General features: G+C 52.9%; 1 protein-coding gene across 3 annotated transcripts; it reads right to left on the bottom strand.

Moving 5' to 3' along the window:
* Positions 1-17,944: 17,944 nt before the first annotated feature.
* LOC119158351 (adenosine receptor A3-like) lies at positions 17,945-19,366 on the bottom strand. 3 transcript variants are annotated; one of them, XM_037410148.1, is made up of 2 exons: positions 19,002-19,366; positions 17,945-18,241 (listed from the first exon to the last, which is right to left on the bottom strand). In XM_037410148.1, exons 1-2 carry the CDS (start codon positions 19,343-19,345, stop codon positions 18,037-18,039), a joined length of 549 nt encoding a protein of 182 aa, XP_037266045.1. In that variant the 5' UTR covers positions 19,346-19,366; the 3' UTR covers positions 17,945-18,036. The 3 variants fall into 3 exon arrangements, with proteins under 3 accessions (XP_037266045.1, XP_037266047.1, XP_037266046.1); XM_037410150.1 differs by lacking the exon at positions 17,945-18,241 and adding an exon at positions 18,358-18,613; XM_037410149.1 differs by lacking the exon at positions 17,945-18,241 and adding an exon at positions 18,521-18,919.
* Between the last annotated feature and the right edge of the window lie 372 nt (positions 19,367-19,738).

The raw sequence follows: 19,738 nt of genomic DNA, 5'->3' as shown, positions 1-19,738 counted from the left end.
CTTTCCTCCTTTGTGACTTTAACCAGCCTCTCCAAAAGGGACGTAGGCTTCTTGTGCAGCTTCCCAAACATTATCCTACCTTTCAAGCATGCCAGAAAAGCCAGTGTCAGTCTGGTGTCTGCTCTTCATGATTCTGCAGGGTAGGGTTAAAGGCGGAGACTCGTGTGGGTTTCTGGTTCAAGGGTTTTATAAATAATATCATAGAGGAGGCTGTGAAACTCACTGGGGAAGGAAGAACAAAACACACTTCCCGCTGCTCAGGTATGGCAGGGAACTGCTTATTATCATACACAGGGTTTCCCGTTTTTTTGTTTTGTTTTTTTTAGTCTAATGGCAACATAATGGGCTGCTTTTACTATTTGCTTTCTGTGAACAAGAATTTACTTGTCCAAAATTGTAGCAGCCTGGCATTTACTGCCAGAGGAGACTGTTGGCAAGGAAATGACCCTCAGAGCTAAAACAGGAGCTGAGACATTAGCCTGTGTACCTCTCTTGTGTTTAATCACAGGTGTTGGTGGTGGAGCTATATTTGATATAGTCTTCCAAGCAATCTGTTATCCATGCATCTCCCCACTGCACAGCCAGTCTGTTCGTGGTAGAGAGCTGCTACCGAGCAGCTTGTGTGTCTGTTTGGGGATGGGAGAGGTGATTTTGTCTTTCAGAACCTGGCACACGCAATGGGAGATGGTCCCAGCTTGGGGTGGGATCTAACCCAGCAGCAGCTCATACCTGCACGAAGCATCTGCCCAAGCAGAATCGTAAGAGTGAGTTGGAGAGGGTGATGGGGAGGCTTGTATAATTTTTATGGCAGCAGCCTGGATGCCCAGAAACAAGTAGCCCTCCCCACACAGCTCTACACATATCCTGGTTTCAGCTGGGAACTCAGCTCTTCTCTGGTAAGGAAGCTGGAGGATGCATTGCCTGCAGTTCCTTTACCCTGGGACTTTCTCCAGCTACTGACGTTTCATGCCTCCTCCCAGCCCACTTGTCAACATGGAGAAACACTGGAGCGGTCCTACCCCTCTGCCAAGGCCGCCTGCCGCTTGCTTGTGCCAGGCAGTGAAAGTGAAACCAACAAAATATTTCACTCATCCTTGAAAAGGAAAGTTAGTTACCCCAGGTGAGGCTGTACAAGGCCAGGCAGTACACTCCAGGACTCCCCTAACGGTAGCCGATGAGAACGGAGCACGGTGATGCACGTTTGTAGGATACTTGACAAATCCTCTGACGTGTGCGGTGCAGGTCTGGCTAGCATTTCCAGAGACCAAGGTAACACAGCACAGCCCAGGGCCTGATTCTGCCCTCACTTATCCCATACACCATTTGCAAATGACTTGATCAAAGCTGCTGGATTTGCATGAGACAGAGCCAAGCAGAGGAGACTGAAGTCCCAGCCCCCCCAGCAACGGCCAGGAGGGGCACAGTCTCAAGCACAAGAGACCAGGACAGCAAAGTTCAAAGCGAACAATAAGAAGTGTTTTTCTTCCAGCTGACAAACTGTGCTCACTGTTCAAAGGCAGCTGCAAACCACATGTTTTCTGCTGTTACCCAACTTCTTCCTGCACAGCCCTTCGGAGCCAAGCACTCGCTCGCCCCACGTGCCTAGGCAGTGCCTCAGAGTGCCACCCAGGTACCAAACCTCATCCTCCGCAAGCAGCTGCCAGCTCGTTTCACCTGTTCCTAGGACAAATGCAGCTTCCATCTTGTAAAATTCCAACAGTATATGGAAGGGGCAGGAAGCACGGGGGAAAAAAAATAAAAATTTAAAGCTAATGTGTTTTAAGTACCAAAGGAAGTCAGAGACATTCCTTTGACTTTGTGGCTATGCTGGTAACCACACACAACGAGGCAAACATTGCCTTGAGATTAAGTGTCATATATATTGAAATGGGGGAAAGCCCAGTTCAGCAAGTGCTTGCTCCCATGTTTCCTTTCATGGCTTTTAAACACTTGTTTTCTTTAAACACATTCACACAATGACTGCATTGTAGCCGGGGGGTAATTTCTGATTAGTAGGCAAAAGTAGCAACTCAGCTACTTGTCTACAAGCTTCTGGAAACCCCTTGAGATCAATGAGATCTTTTCATTACCTGTTCCTGATTTCTCCCAGCTGGTAGCTGGTCCCTTCCAAGGTCAGTCCTGCCAACTGCCAGCATCCAGGGATGGGGTGGGGCAGGAGCTGCGAGCCCACAGACAGCCCTTCTTCCACCCTCAGCCAAGCCCCAGGCCAGCAGCACAGCCAGCCAAGGCAGGCACAGGGCTGCGGGACAGAACTTAATAAAGACATCAGTGAGTTAATGAACTCACCTCTACCTGGATAAGAAACGAGTGTTTCTAATTAGTGCTGCTTTGCTGTCCTAAGTGGACTTAATCATCCCTTAGCCTTGGAGACCCTCCAGCATGCTCCAGCAATTTCTTGCTCCTGCTTTCAGGGGTTGGTGGGAGCTTGTCTTAAAACAGCTGTTTCAGGAGAGGCTGTTTCTCAGCTCTTTTTACTAGTTGCTCCACTGTAATTACAGTAACACTTAGCCTTGTGATAGCACTTTTCATTCATTTACTGATTACAGTTGTTAATGATATTATTATTAATGATAATAGTAATGGCTTTATGTCCTTGCTCAGGAAAGAGTAGGTATTTTCCTAGAGAAAGGCTGTTACTTTATGTTACCAGTAAAGCCAACACTGAGTAAGAGGAAGCACAAGGCACTTGTGTCTCGTGGCAGCCTGTGCTGACAAGGAGGTGTTCCCCCCCCACCCCCCGAGCACAGCGGTCCTTGGCCCTTTGGGGCAGAAGCTGCACATCGCAGTTGCCATCCAGGCGGCAGCACAACCCTGAACTCATCTCTGAAATCAGCTGTTGCCTCCTCACCAGATCATGAGTCACTTCCACTCCAGTTATGACTCAGTTGACTGGAAACTTTGCCTGAGTAAGGGCTGGATGTCTTGTTCATGTTTCTCCAGCCCTGGTGAGGTTTGTCCCGGTGGCGCCCATGGGCAGGCAGGTCGGCCAGCTCCCGAGGGCTGGGCAGTGTCACCCCGTGGTGCCCAGGCACCTGCGGCCGCACAGGCTCATCGGCCTCTCTGCAGCTAAAGACAACCCCGAAGTGGTAAACCCTTCAAAAGATGAGCCGTCGTGCCTGTCGCTAGCGAGCAGCACGCATGTCTGCATCGCCAGCAGAAAAGCAGCCCAATTACATCCTAGAAACATTTGGGGGTGCTTTGGTTTTCAACACTTTCCTCTGTTGCCCTTTGAAAAGAAAGTGTTTGTATAAATAACAGCAGATGCATTTTAAAATAGCTCATCTCCCAGCCAGTGTTTAGCAATAGAAATGAGCAAAGATAAAACAGTTGCATATGATGTGAGAAACACAACAGATGGGTTTGCAGGGAGAAGCAGGCCAGCCTGCGCTATCTGTGTCAGCGTGAGTGGACCCCGCTGCTATCTGCCTGCGCAGATTGCAGCACTGGTGGCTGCGGCAGCTCCCTCCGAGGACTCAGCACCGGCAGAAACGTTCGCTTAGTGCTGCTGACTTTTTTTGCCTGCTTGTGTTCAGCATTAATGAGAGCGCCTGCGCGTGAGGTGCCGGCTCGACTCAGCGAGCTGTGGTGCAGATGCACGTTGGGCCAGTTCGCTGTGTCTCAGCTGGGGCAGCCTCGGGGGCAGCGGCTGCGGGGGCTCGCTCATCCCGCTGCGTGGCAAGTGCTGGCCCCCTGGCCTGAGCGCTCCTTGCAAAACACAGCCAGCCCTGGGGAGCAGCTGCAGCCTTCCCCGCTTCCTTCACTGGACACCCCTGCTTGGGTTTGCAAAACTAGTAACTGAGGCCAGAAGGTGGGAAATGGAGCATCTCCTAAAAGCACTGTTTGGCAAGAATTTCCATATTACCGGGAAATGTGTAATGACTCTGAGCTCCCACCGAAGCCACTGTTTTAATTTTTGTGTCTGAGAAGAGCAGCTTTACCTCGGGACGGGTGTACGGCTGGCACTGCTTTGTGACCGACTGCACGGAACGGCGGCTCCTCTCCCCACATTAACATGCAAAAGCTTCAGGATCTTTGCCTTCAACTCACAAGCCTTCAAAACAAATGCAGCCGTTTGGTCTCATACATGGTGCTTTGGTTTCCTTCTCTATTCACCACCAAAACCTCTTGCTTTCCAAAGGTGTGCTCACTTGGGTATGGCAAACTCTTGTACGTGAGTGTGACGATGGTACAGGTGTTTTTACTAGCGTTAAAGATATATTTATAGGTACCTAGGTTTATATATGTGTATATATATATTATTTTTTATATATAAAGTTATATAATGGTATAGGTGTAGGACTGACAGCAGTGAAGATTAAAGTTGTATCAGCATTTATGCCAGGCAATTGGAAAAAAAGCTGAACACCCTGACGGTGCAGCATGCAGCCCAGCAATGACCTGAGCAGTATGGGGGCAAACAGCTGGGGTTTGGGTCACCTACTTTCTTGGATTCCTACTAAAACAGACGGGTGGACGTCGGACTGAGCCCTGCTCCAGCCGGTGGGCAGTGCCAGCGAGGAGCAAGTCACCGGCATTGTACCTGCTCGCTGCGGGGGACTGGAACGAAGCTGAGCTCCCGCGGCTGTTTTCTGAAGGAACAGGCATGCCGGGGTGAGGGCAGTTATCCACCAGGAGAGCTCCCATTTACTCAAAACAGCCAGGAAGCCTCCCAAGGACTGCTACCCCGTTTGATATACCCGAATGTGTGCTGAGCTCGTGGGGTGACTGGGGCCAGTTCTTAGAGTTACCTTAATAACAGAAAACTCCACTTGTATTTCCAGAGTTACAGAAACCGCAGAGATATCAGAGCATTTAATCACTTGTTTTACTGCCTGCGCTGTATGTTGTGGTGAGGTGCCGCATACCAGACTGACGAGTTCTCGCTGATGGCTCCTGTCACCGCCAGACTGCTGTGGGGGCACGTCCCGGGGAGGGAGCCAGGGCTCCCCATCCCCGCCTGCAGCCCCTCCACTCATGCGCTGCGCTCTGTGCCCCCCGTCCCTTGGCAGCGAGCCGAGGGGTAGCTCAGTGCGAGCTCCAGCCTTGCCACGCTGAGCCCGCACTTGGAGCTGGGCTGCCAGGAACCAGAGAGGTGCCCTCCCTGCTTCTCTGACTGGGATGTCCCAGGCACGCCGCTGCCACCGCCTCGATGCCAGTGGGACACCAGCAGCTCTTTGACACTGGCTCTGCTGTGGCTTGGCTGCTTCTGCTGCTTTGCCAGGAGTCTTCCCAACTGGCAGGTGTCCTGGCAGCCCACACACAGGGCTTTTTCATTTCCATGCAGAATGAGAATGGCTAGTTTCTCGCAATTGCTAAGAAATGTCCTTGGTGTGGTTCTTCCAGTGTCACCATGTCTCCTGTGTGCACAGTAACTTGTGCTGGGACCTGCAGATCCCTCAGAGCAAGCCTCCGTGCTGCCTGCCCACTGCTGGCACCCTGTCAAACCTGCGATGCTTTTGGCTGAGCACTGCAGGTGGCAAGGACACCAGTTACAGAGGACAACAGGCGGGTTTGGGTCTGGAGCCGTGATTTGGAGCTGCTTCTCCTCCAAACCCCACCAATACTCCCCCAGCACTGGTGACACAGCCTGTCGTCCCAACCCCAGTGGTCAGTGAGGAGGAGGAGGGGGAGAGAATTCTTCCCACTCACCTGGCCACGGCCAAGCCCACAGCAAGTAGAGCTGCCTTGGAGAGCCGGCACACAGGGATGGAGCGGGTCCAGCACTCCTCTCCAAAGGCAGAGTGGCGCTGGTGGATCTGTGCTTTGCCAGGAGGGCTGGGAGGGATGTTTTTCTTGGGCCATGAGCAAGCGAGCGGTGCCAGCAGCAAACTTCGTGACCCCGAAGCAAGGCAAGTGCCGCTCCCTCAGACTCATCTCTTCCACGTCTTGCAGAGCAGTGGCTGCTCTGTCACCGTCCTTCGCCTGCTCCGAGCTGAGCTCCCATGCCATCCCAGCCAGGTGGTGTGGAGGGGCAGTGGGTACCCTCCAGCCCCCCATCCTGAGCAATCAGAGGGATGAAGTGGGTCTTGCAGACACCGGGATCGCCGCCTCCTAGTGATGCCCGCAGCTGCTTGCTTGGTGCTAAACAATCCACCTTGTACAGTAATCGTGCGTCCGGTGCTGCTTTTCCATTCCCGGTGGGCAGGAATCGGGAGCTGGCTGTGGGTCTGCAAGGGCCACTGGAACCCAGCACTGACCACGGCACTGGGTCCTGGTTCATACATCAAACTGGGCGTGAAACCATGGGAGAGAAGAGCCAGCAGGCTTCCATCTGTCCTGAAAAGCTTCTCTTGGGTTGAGACTTGAAAAGACTAGAACTGCTCTAAGGAGTGTTTAAAATGAGCTGATTGCAGCTTCGAAATATGCACCCAGGAAAATGGCACCACGTGGACAGGGTGGTTTTGGGCAGCAGAACATCACACGGAACATGGGACCAGGGCTTACAGCAAAAGAGTGATGCAGCCCTTAGACAGGGCAGACCCACAGCTCTTGGGCGATGCTAGCGAGAGCTGTGGCTTCTCTGCCCTTCAGAAACACAGACTGACTCGCTCCCTCAAAGGTGTGTTCCAGCACGGCCAGGCTGAGCCCACGGGGGGCCGGGCAGGGCAGCGAGCTCCCGGGCCTTACAGAGCTGCGTCCAGAGCGGGCACGTTCCCAGCGAAGGCCCCTGAAGGAGATCCCTGAGCCTCCGCTCCCGGGATGGCAAAGCCTTTCAGGCTGCAGCTCAAGGTGGCCATAAATTGCCCATTTGTCAGTGGCCTTACTATTTTGAGAGCTGATTGCAATGTTTGCTTTGGGTAACCAAGGAACCTGAAATGCTGTGATTTATCCTCCCGTGGCGTTATCTGCCGTGGACCCTTGGCTGCATGCTCGTTAGGCTGGTGGTAACGGGGCTGCCCTGAAGAACCTTCCTGCCCTAATGACTGCAGAGCACGGCATGAGGCCGTGCCAGTGCCAGGCAGGCAAAGGGGGACAGGATTTCCTCCACAAATTAAACTTCCACAAGATAAGGAAATCAAACACTTGCTGGTGTGTAGCAAACAGCTCTGTAAAGGGGCAGTGCTTGGCAGTGGGTCTGTCTGCTCCAGGTGCAGCTCTTCCCCCTGCTCTGACCCACAGCTGAGCACCAAGTTTTAGGGATGAGGACCTGCTGGAGAGATGCAGCAGCCATCCCTCCTGGAGGTGGCACACGCTCGCTCGTAGCTGGGGCTGGGGTGATGCAAGACCCACACTGCCTGGACTCCATCCTGCTACCTGATAATGGTGGGGTTATCTACCTGTCAATCTCTCTACATATATCTGTGTCCAACCCAGATCTTAGCTCAGGTGCCCTCCCTGTTCCCTGCTCATGGGTCCCACTCTTGCTAGCTCGTGGGCTCCCTCCACTCCATCCCTGCACGGAAACCTTGAGTGAGCATGATTTGCGTTTCCTGTCTGCAGAATGAGCAAAGCCCAGCTCAGCAGTTTCATCCCCCCTCCCGCCTCATGCTTTTGAAGCAGAGCGGAAACCGTGAGGAGCTGAGGACATGGAAACGCTAATGCTTTATCTTACCGTCCTTCCAGACGTGCATTTTCCATATTTCTTCTTCAGCAAAAAATGTAATGGTTGTGCCATCCAATCTCCCATAAATACAGCCATCCCATCACCTCGCAGCTCCTTCTGGGGCTCTGAGGTGCTGTAAAGCTGCACTAAATAGGTACTAAATCTTATTCTCAGGCCAATAACAAATGTTACGTTATTATTTAGCCAGCAACACGCTCTGTTTAAATTATCTTCCATGGTAGAGTAAGTGTCCTGCGACTCCTCCGGCACTAACCTATCTCACAGGCAAACTCCAGATACATTGTTAGGAGTCTCCAAAACTGTGTATTGGAGCAAGTGTTTAAGAACAATTTATTTCCCCCAAAATCAGGGCAGTGAGCTTGGCAATAAGTGTCATTAGGAAAGCTGAGTTTTTCCACTACAATGAGAGATCTCTGTGTGTTTTGCTGCAAATAGACAGTAAAGAAAAATATATCCTTTTTTTTCCCTAAGGAACCAAGTAACATCTCTGAGTTAACTGGAGAACAAAAGAGGCCTTGATTTCTGCCATCTATCATGGAAAGGGCTGGATCCAAATATACGTAAATTAAAAATAAAAAGGTATAAACAACGCTTCCTTCCTAAAGAGCCTCCCTGGTAAACCTGGACCCTGGAAGCCTCCTGAGCCCGGCTGCTCCAGCTCATCTTCCTGTTTGTGGAGGCTGGTCCGGCACGGAGACCAGCTCCCAGGGAGGCTCCGGGCACTTTGTGCCCTCTCAGCACCAGTCCCCTGGAAAACTTTGTTTTCAGTAGTATCATCTGATCAAATAAAGACCAAAAGTCTTTCTCTTCCTCCCTGGCAACTTTGTTTGTGACAGTCTTTCATTTTCTGCCTGGGTAAGCTGGTGCTGCCTGGCTGTGAGGTGGGCACTGAGCCTCGTGCCTTCTCCGCTCCGGCCACGCCACGTGTTGTGTTGCAGAGCAGAACGGGGTTGCCCAGCCCAGCCCAGGCGGGAGGGAGCGGCAAGCGGGCACTGCTGCTGCGGGGGCTGGGGGGCACGGCGAGGGCTGGGGGACGGGGGAGCGCCAGCCCTGCAGACACCCCGTGCAGCGGGACCGCCGTGCCGACAGCTCCTTGCCCCTTCAACAAGGGCCTGTGGGGTTTCGTTTGCTCGTTTTCATGGGAATTACTGTTCCTGCGGGGAAAGCCTCTGCTTCCACCTCCGAGAGGATTACTGCCGCCACAGGACCAAATCCCTCTGTTCGTTACACCCATGTAAATCTAGAGTAAATCCTTTTAAGCCATTGGGGCCACTCTGGGCTTACCCAGACATAAATGGCCATACTATAAATAAGACCTTGGTTTGATCAGAAAACTAAAGGCAGGAAAAAAGCACTTAAAAGATATCCAGGGGAAATACAAGCTCCCCCCTCCGCAAGCAGTTATGCTGACAATGATGAATTTGTCCATGAATGCCAGTCAGAGGGTGAGTCATGTTTCATAAATAAATTACACAAAGATGTTCCCCATCCTGGAGTACTCGCTCACCCACAGCAGGGGGTTTCTAAAAAACACAACAGGTGAGGAGCCAGACGCAGGGGAAGGAGAAGGATGGAGCAAGGCACACCACAGCACCCACAGCCTTCATCCGTGTGGCACCCAAAGTCCTGCGGGGTCCTGACCCAGGAATCCCCAGTTCTGGAGGTGGGTGACACCCCGCCGGCTCCCTGCAGCTGCATTCCTGGGGAATGGCCAGGGCAAGGAAGGGGATGGAGAGAGCCAAGAAAGGGGTAATGGACTTGGTTAACTCCCCCAGACACTCATTGCTCCCCCCTGGGGACTTCAGCAGCATCCAGATCCACAAACTGTGTGGCTCAGAGGAGGCAGAACACGGCACAAGCACCCCAGGAATTTTTGTGCCTGCTCGGAGGGAGCCTGAGCTCTGCACGCTTCTCACGCTGCTACTACTGTACCTATAGTTTGAGTAGCCATTAAGCCCCACTGCCTGACATGGGCAGAAGCCAGGCATTATCAGCTTTATTACTAGTAATAATAAAAACAACATTCTGCATATTATGAGCATCTTTCATCCTCACAAACTGCAGCGCAATCATTTTGCTCTGCAGCCTCCCAGGATGAAGGCGACTGTCCCGGTCCAGCCCACGGCATCGCTGGGCGCAGGCAGGGGCGGAAGGGGGGGTGAGCTCTGGTCAAGTACGCAAAGAGTTTGGAGAGGCTGAAAATAATTGTCTGACTTGAAAGGTAGCCAGGGCAAAGGAGCCAGCAGTGCAATTCAGAACGTGTTAATGGGCTTTTAAATGACAACAAATGGCCATGCCTTCAGTTTGGTGTTGGATCGAAGAGGCTGCATCTTCAATCATTTGTCTAAATTTTGGATTTTCACTCGGGAAACAGAAAGGCAGGCGTGTATTGTTCAAAAGTGAGCAAATGCTTTGCAGACCTCTGTTTAAGTGCCATGAACACAGCTTGTTTCCGGAGAGCTTTTTAGAGCCCAGCTGCAATCTGTGTACACCTCGGTAACATTCACCTGATCGGGACATTTTGTAGGCTGACATGCAGGTAAACATTTGAAATGAAGAATAATTCAGTGACCCAATATTAAGCACATATATTTATCGTGGCTGATGTTAGACCCACCCATTTCAGGCAATGTCTGTTCAGCCCTTGTTGGAGACAAACGGATAAGGAGAAACTGCTACACAGGGTTTACACCCCATGGCCTGTACCCCTGCCCTGGGGCTGGTGCGGGCAGGAGCGGCAGTGAGTGCTGCCTGTGCCAGGCGGCTTGTCTCCTCCAGCGGCTGCTCACCGGTGGATAACGGCACCTTCCTCCCTCTCTCTTTTAAGAGAAAGAGGCCGCTGTGAGTCCCAGTCTGCTGCAGTTAAATAATTTCCTGGTGGTCAAAAATAAGAGCTGGGAAGAGAGCTCAGGCCCTTGTCTTTGGCATTTCACCCTGTTCTGCCTCCCCCAGCCTTGCCATACTTAGATGCAAAATTATCAGCAGAAAAGTTTATAAAACATCCAAACAGTTTCTCTCATGTCAGCTGGACAATTTGTATAAATAGTGCCTCTTTAAAGAATCTCCTGCCAGCTCAAACCTTCCTTTCATCTCCCTGTGATTTATTTTATGCTATTTTCATGAGATTTTAAAACAATCTCTAATGAAGAGTGAGGACGGAAAGTTCTGTGCTGTGCAGCAGAGTCAGCGGCAGTGGTGGGTGCGTGGCAGGATCCTGTGTTTGCTGCCACCTGCCAGGTGCCCGGTAACAGCCACGCAGGAAAATTTTTACACAGAAATTGAGAGGTAATTTCCTCTCGTGTTACATGGGAGTTGAACACTCAGAACTGCTATCTTTTGATGGGTGATGTCTCTATATTGCTGTGCAACAAGTCAGAGAAGCACCTCTAGGAACAAAATATTCCAAAAAGCTGCATTTCCAAAGTGTTGCCAGTTGAAAGAGGAGAAGAAACCACCTGTTTATTCTGCAAAATAAACGGGCTGTCACCATGCCAGGTAGGCTTAGATGAATGGGGATAAATTCTGATTTAGAGGAGACGGGGCAGGGACAGCTGGGCAGCGGGAGGCGGCAGCCTTGCGATGGCACTGTCCGTGGGGAAACGCTCCTTTGCTTTGCTAAATCGCCGCTGCTGCGCAAGGGAGCGGGGGGGCTGGCTCAGCGCTCTGCCATGGCTGTGCGGGGTCCCGGGGTGGCCACGACCATCAGGATATTTTGCCCCAGTCGCAGTTTTCCTCCCCTTGTGCCAGGTTTGTTGGGGTGCGCTGGGTGCTGGTGGAGCTGCTCTCCTGCAAACCTGCCCCGCACACACAACAAGGCGAAGCTCATGCCACAGCGGTGAACACCTCGATGCCGGTGTTACCCGGGCTCTGCCAGGCTCCAGAGAGGTGCCAGCTGAGGAAGCAGGGAGCCCTGCAGGTTTGAGAGGACAGGGTGACCACCCTCAGCCTTTCCAGCAGCGCAGGACCAGCACTGCACGCACCCTGCCTCGCCAAACCCAGCCCAAACACAGCAGCTCCACAGCTGGGGCTGGGGTGTCTAACCCCAGGGTGGGTGTGCTGCAGGAGCGGCAGGTCCCATGACACGTCCTCAGCTGCTGGGACAATGGAACAGGGAGCAAAGGCAGCACTGTGCTTTCTGCCCAGGTTCTCTGGCATGATGTGACACAGTGGGACAAGGACCAGCCCACTGCTGTGTGACGTGTCGCAGCGCCAAAAGTCATCTGGTGTCCAATGGGGAAGAGAGAGGAGGGCCAAGACTGTGGAGGACTTCTGGCTACTGCACAAATGGAGGTCAGCTGTTTGCAGCAGCCCCCGAGTCCTTTTGGCCCATAACGCATGGGTCAGCAGGGAAAGCACGGCATGCTTCAGCTCAGTCACAGCCCTGGGTACTTCGAGAGAAAGGAACAGCCTCGGGCAGGGAGAGCCGGATGACCGGGTAATCGCTGCTCCCACGGGCTGGGAAAGGTCATTGCCGTGCGTGTGAACGGGTTTGGCATCAAATGGGGTCCTGTGCTGGTTGCTCTGCCCCAACTGTGGCTTCACCCACTCCATCGCCACACCTCAAGAAAACCACAAAAAACTCCAATTCTAATGCAATTAATTTTGAAACACACAAAAATAGCATTCATCCAAGCCCCTGTCCGTGTTCCTGCCCTGTTTGTATTTGGAGTTCCAGGGGCTGACAAGCGGGAGCCGTTTCAGAGCTGCAGCTGCTGCGTTCCTGCTGTCTGGCGGGCAAACCCACCGAGCCATACTGGTCTGACAGCCCCGTCTCCCTCCCACACAAGCACTGCACTCCCTAAGGAGCTGAGCAAGAAGAGCAAACAGATACACTCACTCCCAGGTTTCGGGAGGTTTCAAATCCAAAGCCACATAATCCAGACGAGCAAAACCACAGAGGGAGCAGAAGTATTGCACCGGTTCTTGCTGTTTTCTGAGTCAGGTTCCACTTGTGGAGCAGCATCTCCCACCACCCAGCGCAGGGCAGGGAAAGCGGCCGGCCGTGCCCGTGGAGAGGCAGCGGCCGCGGTGAGCACTGTCCCGGGACAGGGATGCCATCCCATACATGGAGACAGCTGCTTCGGGGAAGCTTTACCAGCCCCCTGGACTTAAAAGGAGCGAAGCTTTTCCTGTGGTGGCTGAGGGGCAGGAGCTGGCAGCCTGCTCCAGAGAGGTGCAGACCCACTCAGGAGGAAAACGGCTCCCTGCTTGCCCAGTAAGAGGGTTTGGGGCCATGGTTCCTGCGATGGGCACGTTGTCAGCATGAGCTCGTCCCCACTGCAGTGCCCTGTGAAGCCCTGGGAGCGATGCCGGTTGCTCCACTCCCACTTGCAGTACCAAAGCTGTCTCTGCAGGAGATGCCCAGGTCACCATGCATGCTCCTTGAGAAATCAGGCAAAGCCACAGATTGCTGCCTCCCAGGAATTAAAATACCGAGGGAACACCAGTGATGCAGTTTACCCCAGTGCTGCCATGGTCCTCAAGGCATTAACACTGTGTATTACTACGCTGATCTCTCCTGCTCTGTGAGTGTGGGCTATGGCCGCCCTGGAGGGCTGCGGTCACGCGTGCCGTGGGCTGTACGTGCCGGCAGCACCGGGGTGCAGAGCAGCGATGCAGAGGGCCAGGGGCCGGCGGGAGCAGAGGCCAGCGGGTTCCCACGCTGCTGCATCGACAGGCAGCCACCGGCTGCTGCAGGCACTGGTGCATCTTGCAGCACCATCTGCCAGCTCCGGCCACCGTTGGGCTGATCGAGGCCGGCGCTTTATACACTCTCCAGCTTTATTGCTCTGCTTTAAATAATATTCAGGACCAGGCAAGACTGAGGCTATGCACTGCTGTTGCACTGAAGAGCAGGCAGCAGCAGATACACGTCTGCACCTTTTCTGGCTGTTCAAAACACTGCGGGGGTTGAGTCACCAGGAGAAAGTCTCTGATTTCCAGCACAGTTCAAGTTCAGAGAATGGGATGTGGAAGCGAGAAAGAGCTTTCCAGATCTGATTCTCCTCTGACAATTTGTTTTTGACAGTGGTTGATATCATCTTTGGAACAAAATCTGGATTCTAAGGACAGCGAACTTTGTCTTCCAGCAAAGCTGTATGTGTACCAGTTTTCCCATCTGTAAGAAAGGCTGACAGCAGTGTTCTATCACCATCCCTCCACATCCAAGGGGGGCAGATGGAACAAAGCCCAAATGGGAAGTTTCAGAAGGAAACCAAAAGGACTGTGCTCCTGTCCAGCCCTTCCCAGCTCGTGGAACGCTCTGTCAGGACCAGACTGACCCTCTTCCCATGATGGGGAACCTGAGGCACAGAGCAGTGACACGACATCAGTCACCAGCGCCAGGCTCCAGACGCTCATTCTGGCTCGTCATTCACTGGGCCACAATCTGTCTCTGTTAAACCAGATGTGACCCTTCCTCACATTCACATCCTCCCTGCTTTGCTCTCGCTTCCTTTCAAGGCAGGGAAGAGCCAGGACAGCACTTGCCACTCACCACCTCTTGCTTTATAAGCTACTGCTGCTTTTTATTTTCCTTTAAGGTAAATATTAAATTTTACAGTCCCAGGAAAAAAACCCTCCTCCACAGCTCCTGGCACAAGAGCAGAAGCTGCTGGAAAGTAAGGGAAGAGGAATGAGAGCGCGGTGCGTTGATGCCTCAAAGTGCGGAGGCCAGGCTGCAGCAGGGGCACACCGGGACCATGCGGGAGCAGGTCTTGGGGGACAGCCCAGGTCTTGGGGGACAGCCGGGAGCCCCGAGCCCGAGCAGGGTGCGTGGGCAGGGCAGCCTGCTCTCCCTGCAAGTGTTTTACAGCCCCACCAGAACAAAGGCGGCTGTCGCTGTTGTTGACTCACTTGATAAGATCATTGTTGTGGGACTTTTTTTTTTCTTCTGCCTCTGCGTGTCACTTTCAGAAATATTTTTTTTTTTTACTAGAAAATCTGCTCTCCTCCCCTCCACCCCCAATTCGAAAAGGGAATCTGTGCTCAAAGCCGCAGCTGAGATTGCAGATAGACCTTCCCTTCCTGATCCTTATCTCACCAGGATGTAGGAGGATCCTTGGGGAATAGCTGGAAGCCTTTCACTGGAGCCATCCAAGAAGTGAGCAAGCTGACTACAGCCTTTGGATGGCAAATCCATCAAGTGCTTGGGGACTACGATCTGAAACACTGTTTAACCCCATCAGACTACCACATCCCTGGGCTCTGCCCAGCCCAACCTGCTCCCGGCACGGGCTCCTTCCCGAGCCGCCTGCTCCGCAGAGCTCTGCGGGCACCACTGCGTCAGCTAAATAATATGATCTAAAAATACACCTTTGAATCCTAATCTAAACCAAAGCCTTAAATTGCTGGCTTGCAAACTTACTCCAGCTGCAACCTGCTCGCAGGCGGGCGGTTTTGTGTGGCAGCAGATCTGTGGCTGAGTTTCTCTAGGGCTGTGAGTGCTCTGGGGGTGCCCCAGCTCCCAGAGCCCAGCCCGCAGCCTGGGGAGCAGGAGCGGGGACAGCAGAGCCCGCTGGATGTAAGCAGCAGGATTGGGAGTAAAAGGTGGTGGGGAACAAAGAGGGGTCTGGTGGTTCCCACCACCTGGGGCTGGGTCACACCAGCACTTCTGGATGCAGCTCTGAACTACAGCAGGGAGGGAGCTCTCAACAGGGAACCAGCAGCAGGGAAGGACAGAGCTGCCCTGGGTGACTGGAGAGGGCTGGGGGTCAGCAGGTCATGAAGTTCTCAGTGCCAGCCATGAACCCAGGGACTGAGGAAGACTGCATCATCCACCTCAGCACCATCCTCCCACTTGTCCAGAGCAGGCTACTGAGATGTCCGACAGCCTCTCTGCCGTTGCTCGATGGCTGATGCCCTCCTGAAACCAGGGAGGAATAGAAAAATAAAACCTGGATCCCTGCACAGCCCAGTTTGATCCTTCTTACCTACAGTCCCTCCTCCTGCCAGCTTTATTGGCATGCACCAGGTGGCCTGCTTCAAATCACAACTGTTTTTATGAAAAAACATTAACGTATGTGGCAGCAAAGGCATTCAAATACACCAACCACACCGCCACAACTAGCAAAAGGATTATATATTATGGCAGCACACATTTATATGTATACACTTGCGCGCACACAGAGAGCGTAGCCGCCAGCAGCGGTAAGCGGAGGGCTGTTAGCAGCGATGTTCGGGGCTCTGCTGCCTGAGCTCAGCCATATGTTTCCCTAAGCCTCTTGGCAGGAGCACAACCCGTGCTTACGGGAGAGCGGTTTGGTAGAGGGGCAAAGGAGGGAGCCCTTCAGCTGGGGGCTGGGTGCCTGCAAATAAGCGGTGGGAAGGGGAGAGCAGAGCTGGTTTCCACACCAAAACGCTCCCTGATCACACACACTGGCCCCATTTGGCTCCTCGGTGCAGGGAGTGTTTAATCACTTTGCAAGCCATAAAAACATCCAGCCCAGTGTTTCCTGATGCTGGGGCTGAAGGAGGGCAGTGGGAGAAGAGCCGAGCACCCAGGGAAGGAGTATGCGGGGCCGCGGGGAGGGATGCAGCACCCCGGGGTGGGGGGAAGCCATGCTCGTGCCTGGCAGAGACAGGGGAAGAGCACAGGCTCATCCTCCTCTGGTGACAGAGGCGTCACAGCAGCCCAGCAACCCAGTTCTTTCATATTTAGGACAGGAAACAGATGCTGCCTGGTGGAGGAAGCATCTGAAGAAAATAAGCGCACCTTGTGCCTTCCCCGGCAGGAACCCGGTGGGAACAGGGGGTGCTGGGTGGAAACACCCCCATTCGGCCCCAGTCAGGGCAGGTGCAGCTCTGCTGGGTTCGATGGCATTGGTCTTGGCTGCATCAGTGGGCACAGCGACCCAAAGGGCTTTTTTGTTTGGATCATTTATTTCTTCATAGAAGCACGGGGAGCCGGGGCAGCGAAGGCTTCAGGTCAGTCACATCCCTGTTGGGAAGGCGATGTCCCCTCCTCTCGCAGTAGTGGCTGCAGCAGCCTCTTGCACAATCTGACCTGAGCGTCACGGGATGAACCGATGAAGCATTTCTCACCTCACCTGGCTCAGTGTGCCACGCACTCCAGGTGTGAAGCAAGACCCCTGTCCCTCTGCTCAGCGGCAGGTTTCCAGTCCCAGGTCACACACCTGCGCAGGCACATGGATGTGGGCTTACTGCAGACAGGGGGGGTTCTGAACACAGCTGCAGTCCACAGCTGCTAAAAAGGAAGACAAAAAGAAACCCAACAGCCTGTGCCCTGGTAGGACCAGCAGCGTTGTGGGCATCCTTTAGACAGACTGCGCTTCCATGGGAAAGCACCTGCCTTCTAAGAAAAAGCTGTGGGAAGATCCAATGCTATTAAACTTCACGGGCTGGCGCAAACAAAACCTTGCACACAGGCTGCTTGTTTTCTTTCCGTTCCAAAGCACCTTTCCACAAGTGGGTGCTGCTGCCCCATTGAACCAGGTCAGAGTATTTTCAGATGGTGAAGCACTCCCCTGCCAGCAGCTGGCCTCTGAGCCCCCCGCCCAGACCCGTGTCCTTTTTGACTGGGTTTTGCTGTGCCGCTCTTTGTGCGGCCAGGAATCTGGCAGCCAGCGGCTCGTTACATCCTATAGCCTCAGCATTTATAGACGTATGTTCTGTGGCGACGTGCCAGAGCATTTCTTTGTAGCTCCATGTAGTGGGTTTGCGTGGCAAGGTTTTGGTAGCAGGGGGGCTGCAGGGGTGGCTTCTGTGAGAAGCTGCTAGAAGCTTCCCCCACATCTGATGGAGCCAAGGCTGGCCGGCTCCGAGGCAGACCTGCTGTTGGCCAAGGCTGAGTCCATCAGTGATGATGGTAGTGCCTCTGGGATAATGGGGGAAAAATCCTCAAACCAGGCAAATGTAGCCAAAGAGAGGGGTGAGACTGCGAGAGCAACAGTCCTGCAGCACGAGCAACGTTCATCTCTCCCCCACACCCAGCTACCACTCTGTTCCAAACCTCTCACACCTTTTGCCTTGGAAATGCAAAGGAGTTTATTGTGGGAGTTATCTGGGGACCTGAACTCGGCATCGCATTGCTCAGAGCTTAATTAGCTGAACAGAGAAATACACACACAACTGTTGCTCCAGAACGCGTGAGCTGAGAAATGTGTCTTGGCGTCTGTGCCATTTCTCCCCATTCTTGTGGCTTCCACACTCTTTCAGTTCTTGTTTCCAGCCCAGACAGACAGACAAGCAGGACACAGCTCAGATGGTGCTCACTCCCAGCTCTGCTGTGGGCTCTGCGCTAGAAATAACCGGCTCTGACTTCTAGAGCAGGATGTAAGTCCTCAGAATGAAAGTGTATGTTTCTTTGAACTTCTGTATTTTGAAGGCATAGACAATGGGGTTCACGGCTGAGTTGGCATGAGACAGCAGGATGCTCAGGTACGTCAGGGGCTGCGGGATGGCACAGGATGGGCAGAAATAAAAAATGCAGTTCAGGATGCCCAGAGGCAGCCAAGACACTGCAAACAAGACGAGGATGAAGGCCAGATATTTGGCCATTCTGTATTCCTTCCCACAAACTGTTCCTCCTTCTGGAGGACTTTCTGTGCTCGGCTGAGTTTTATCCACATGACGTAGAAAATCTCAGTGCAGAGGGCACACATGACGAGCAAGGGAAGGAGGATCCAGGTGAAGAAGCTGAAATACACCACATAATCCATTCTCATCACAGCCAAATAGCGGCACTCGATGTAGCTGGAGCTGCCCATGTGCTGGTTCCACCCCAGCATGGGGACCAGCCCCACCAGCACAGACACAAGCCAGCAGATTCCCAGAATCACACAAATCCTTTTCTTCGTGAAGATTGCCCTGTACCTGGGTGGGCAGGAAGCGTCAGCCACATTAGATGTGATTCTTCAGAAAAAAGAACTACAATATGCAGGAACGTGGGCTTTTAAGCACTCATTTGTGGTTGGCCTCACTTGCAGTAAGCACAGTTCTGTGCAGTTGGTCCTTAACAGCTTTGGCCACGTTGAAACTACAGGGGCACTTCTGAATAGTGACTGGGTCCTTTTAAATGAGAACCCACAGATGCAGGGTCAAAACGTTTTCTCAGAAATACCGGTTCATTTTGACCTGCACCAGTATAGAATATGGTTGTGTCTCAGGGGAAAACCTTAAAGACGACCACCTTATTCAGACTTCAAGCATATACACTTTATGAGCAACCCTGCTCTCTTTAGCTTAAGATTTTCAGGCATTGCTGAATTTCCAGGAGTGCCCAGGCAGCTGGTGCTCCATTGCCTGCTCTTTGGGAACCTCTGCCTTTGCGTGAGTTTCTCTGAGACCTGACAATGCCCAGGAAACCTTATGATGCTGCAAGCAAGGGAGAAGGAAAACGTGAGGGAGGAGAGAAACAGGGAAAAGATGAGAAGACAGGACCTTCACTCAGACTCACCTGGTCGGCAGCTTCACTCGCAGGTACCTGTCGACTGCGATGGCCAGGAGAGACAGGATCGAGGCATGAGAAAAGATCATCATCAGGCAGCACATAAACAGGCAGGAGTAGAAATGGATGATGACTCCCAGGCTCACCATGACAGCCAGCGGTATGACAAGGATCCCCATGGCAATGTCAGTGAGTGCTAGGGAAACGAAGTAAAAGAAGGTGGTCTTCTGCAGAGCTGGGTTCAGCTTCACTGCCCAGGTCACCAAGGCATTGCCGACCACTGCAAAGATCCCAGTCACAGACTCCAATGTGATATAGATCACTTCCAGGCTGCCTACAGACATTTTGGACATCTGAGGCTGTTTATGTGCAAAATTAAGAAATACTGCACTGAATTCTCTTTTTCCTCCAACAGCCAGGTCAGAAGCCAGCTCCACCCCGATCTGCCTTAAATTAAGTCCCTCATTCAGAATTTTGCACGCTTTCCGATCTGCATACACAACCCTTTAAAGATGAGCCGAGCAACTTGTCCACAGAAACCCATGTACCGGACATTTTATAAGAAACCTGCAACACCCTTCTTTCTGCCTCCTTGGGGTTTCAGCACATTTAACGGGTGCTTTTGCAGAAAAGCCAACACTATATAATGGCAGCATCATGCTATCAGCAAACCACAAGGGGCTGTTACATGTGGTAATTTTGCTAGTCTAGTTTAGCCCCAAGGGCTCGGTCTCCTCCCCAGCCGG

Source organism: Falco rusticolus, chromosome 17 (genome assembly GCF_015220075.1).
Source record: "Falco rusticolus isolate bFalRus1 chromosome 17, bFalRus1.pri, whole genome shotgun sequence".
Taxonomy (NCBI): domain Eukaryota; kingdom Metazoa; phylum Chordata; class Aves; order Falconiformes; family Falconidae; genus Falco; species Falco rusticolus.
The sequence above is the reverse complement of the archived record's forward strand: the minus strand, read 5'-3'. Positions and strand labels throughout refer to the sequence as shown.

What these genes read in the sequence shown, in the direction of transcription:
- LOC119158351 (XM_037410148.1), bottom strand. Translation starts at nt 19,345, where the DNA reads ATGTCCAAAATGTCTGTAGGCAGCCTGGAAGTGATCTATATCACATTG. An exon ending in CGAGTGAAGCTGCCGACCAG is followed by an intron (nt 18,242 to 19,001) that starts GTGAGTCTGAGT and finishes GGTGTATTTCAG; the next exon opens with CTTCTTCACCTGGATCCTCC.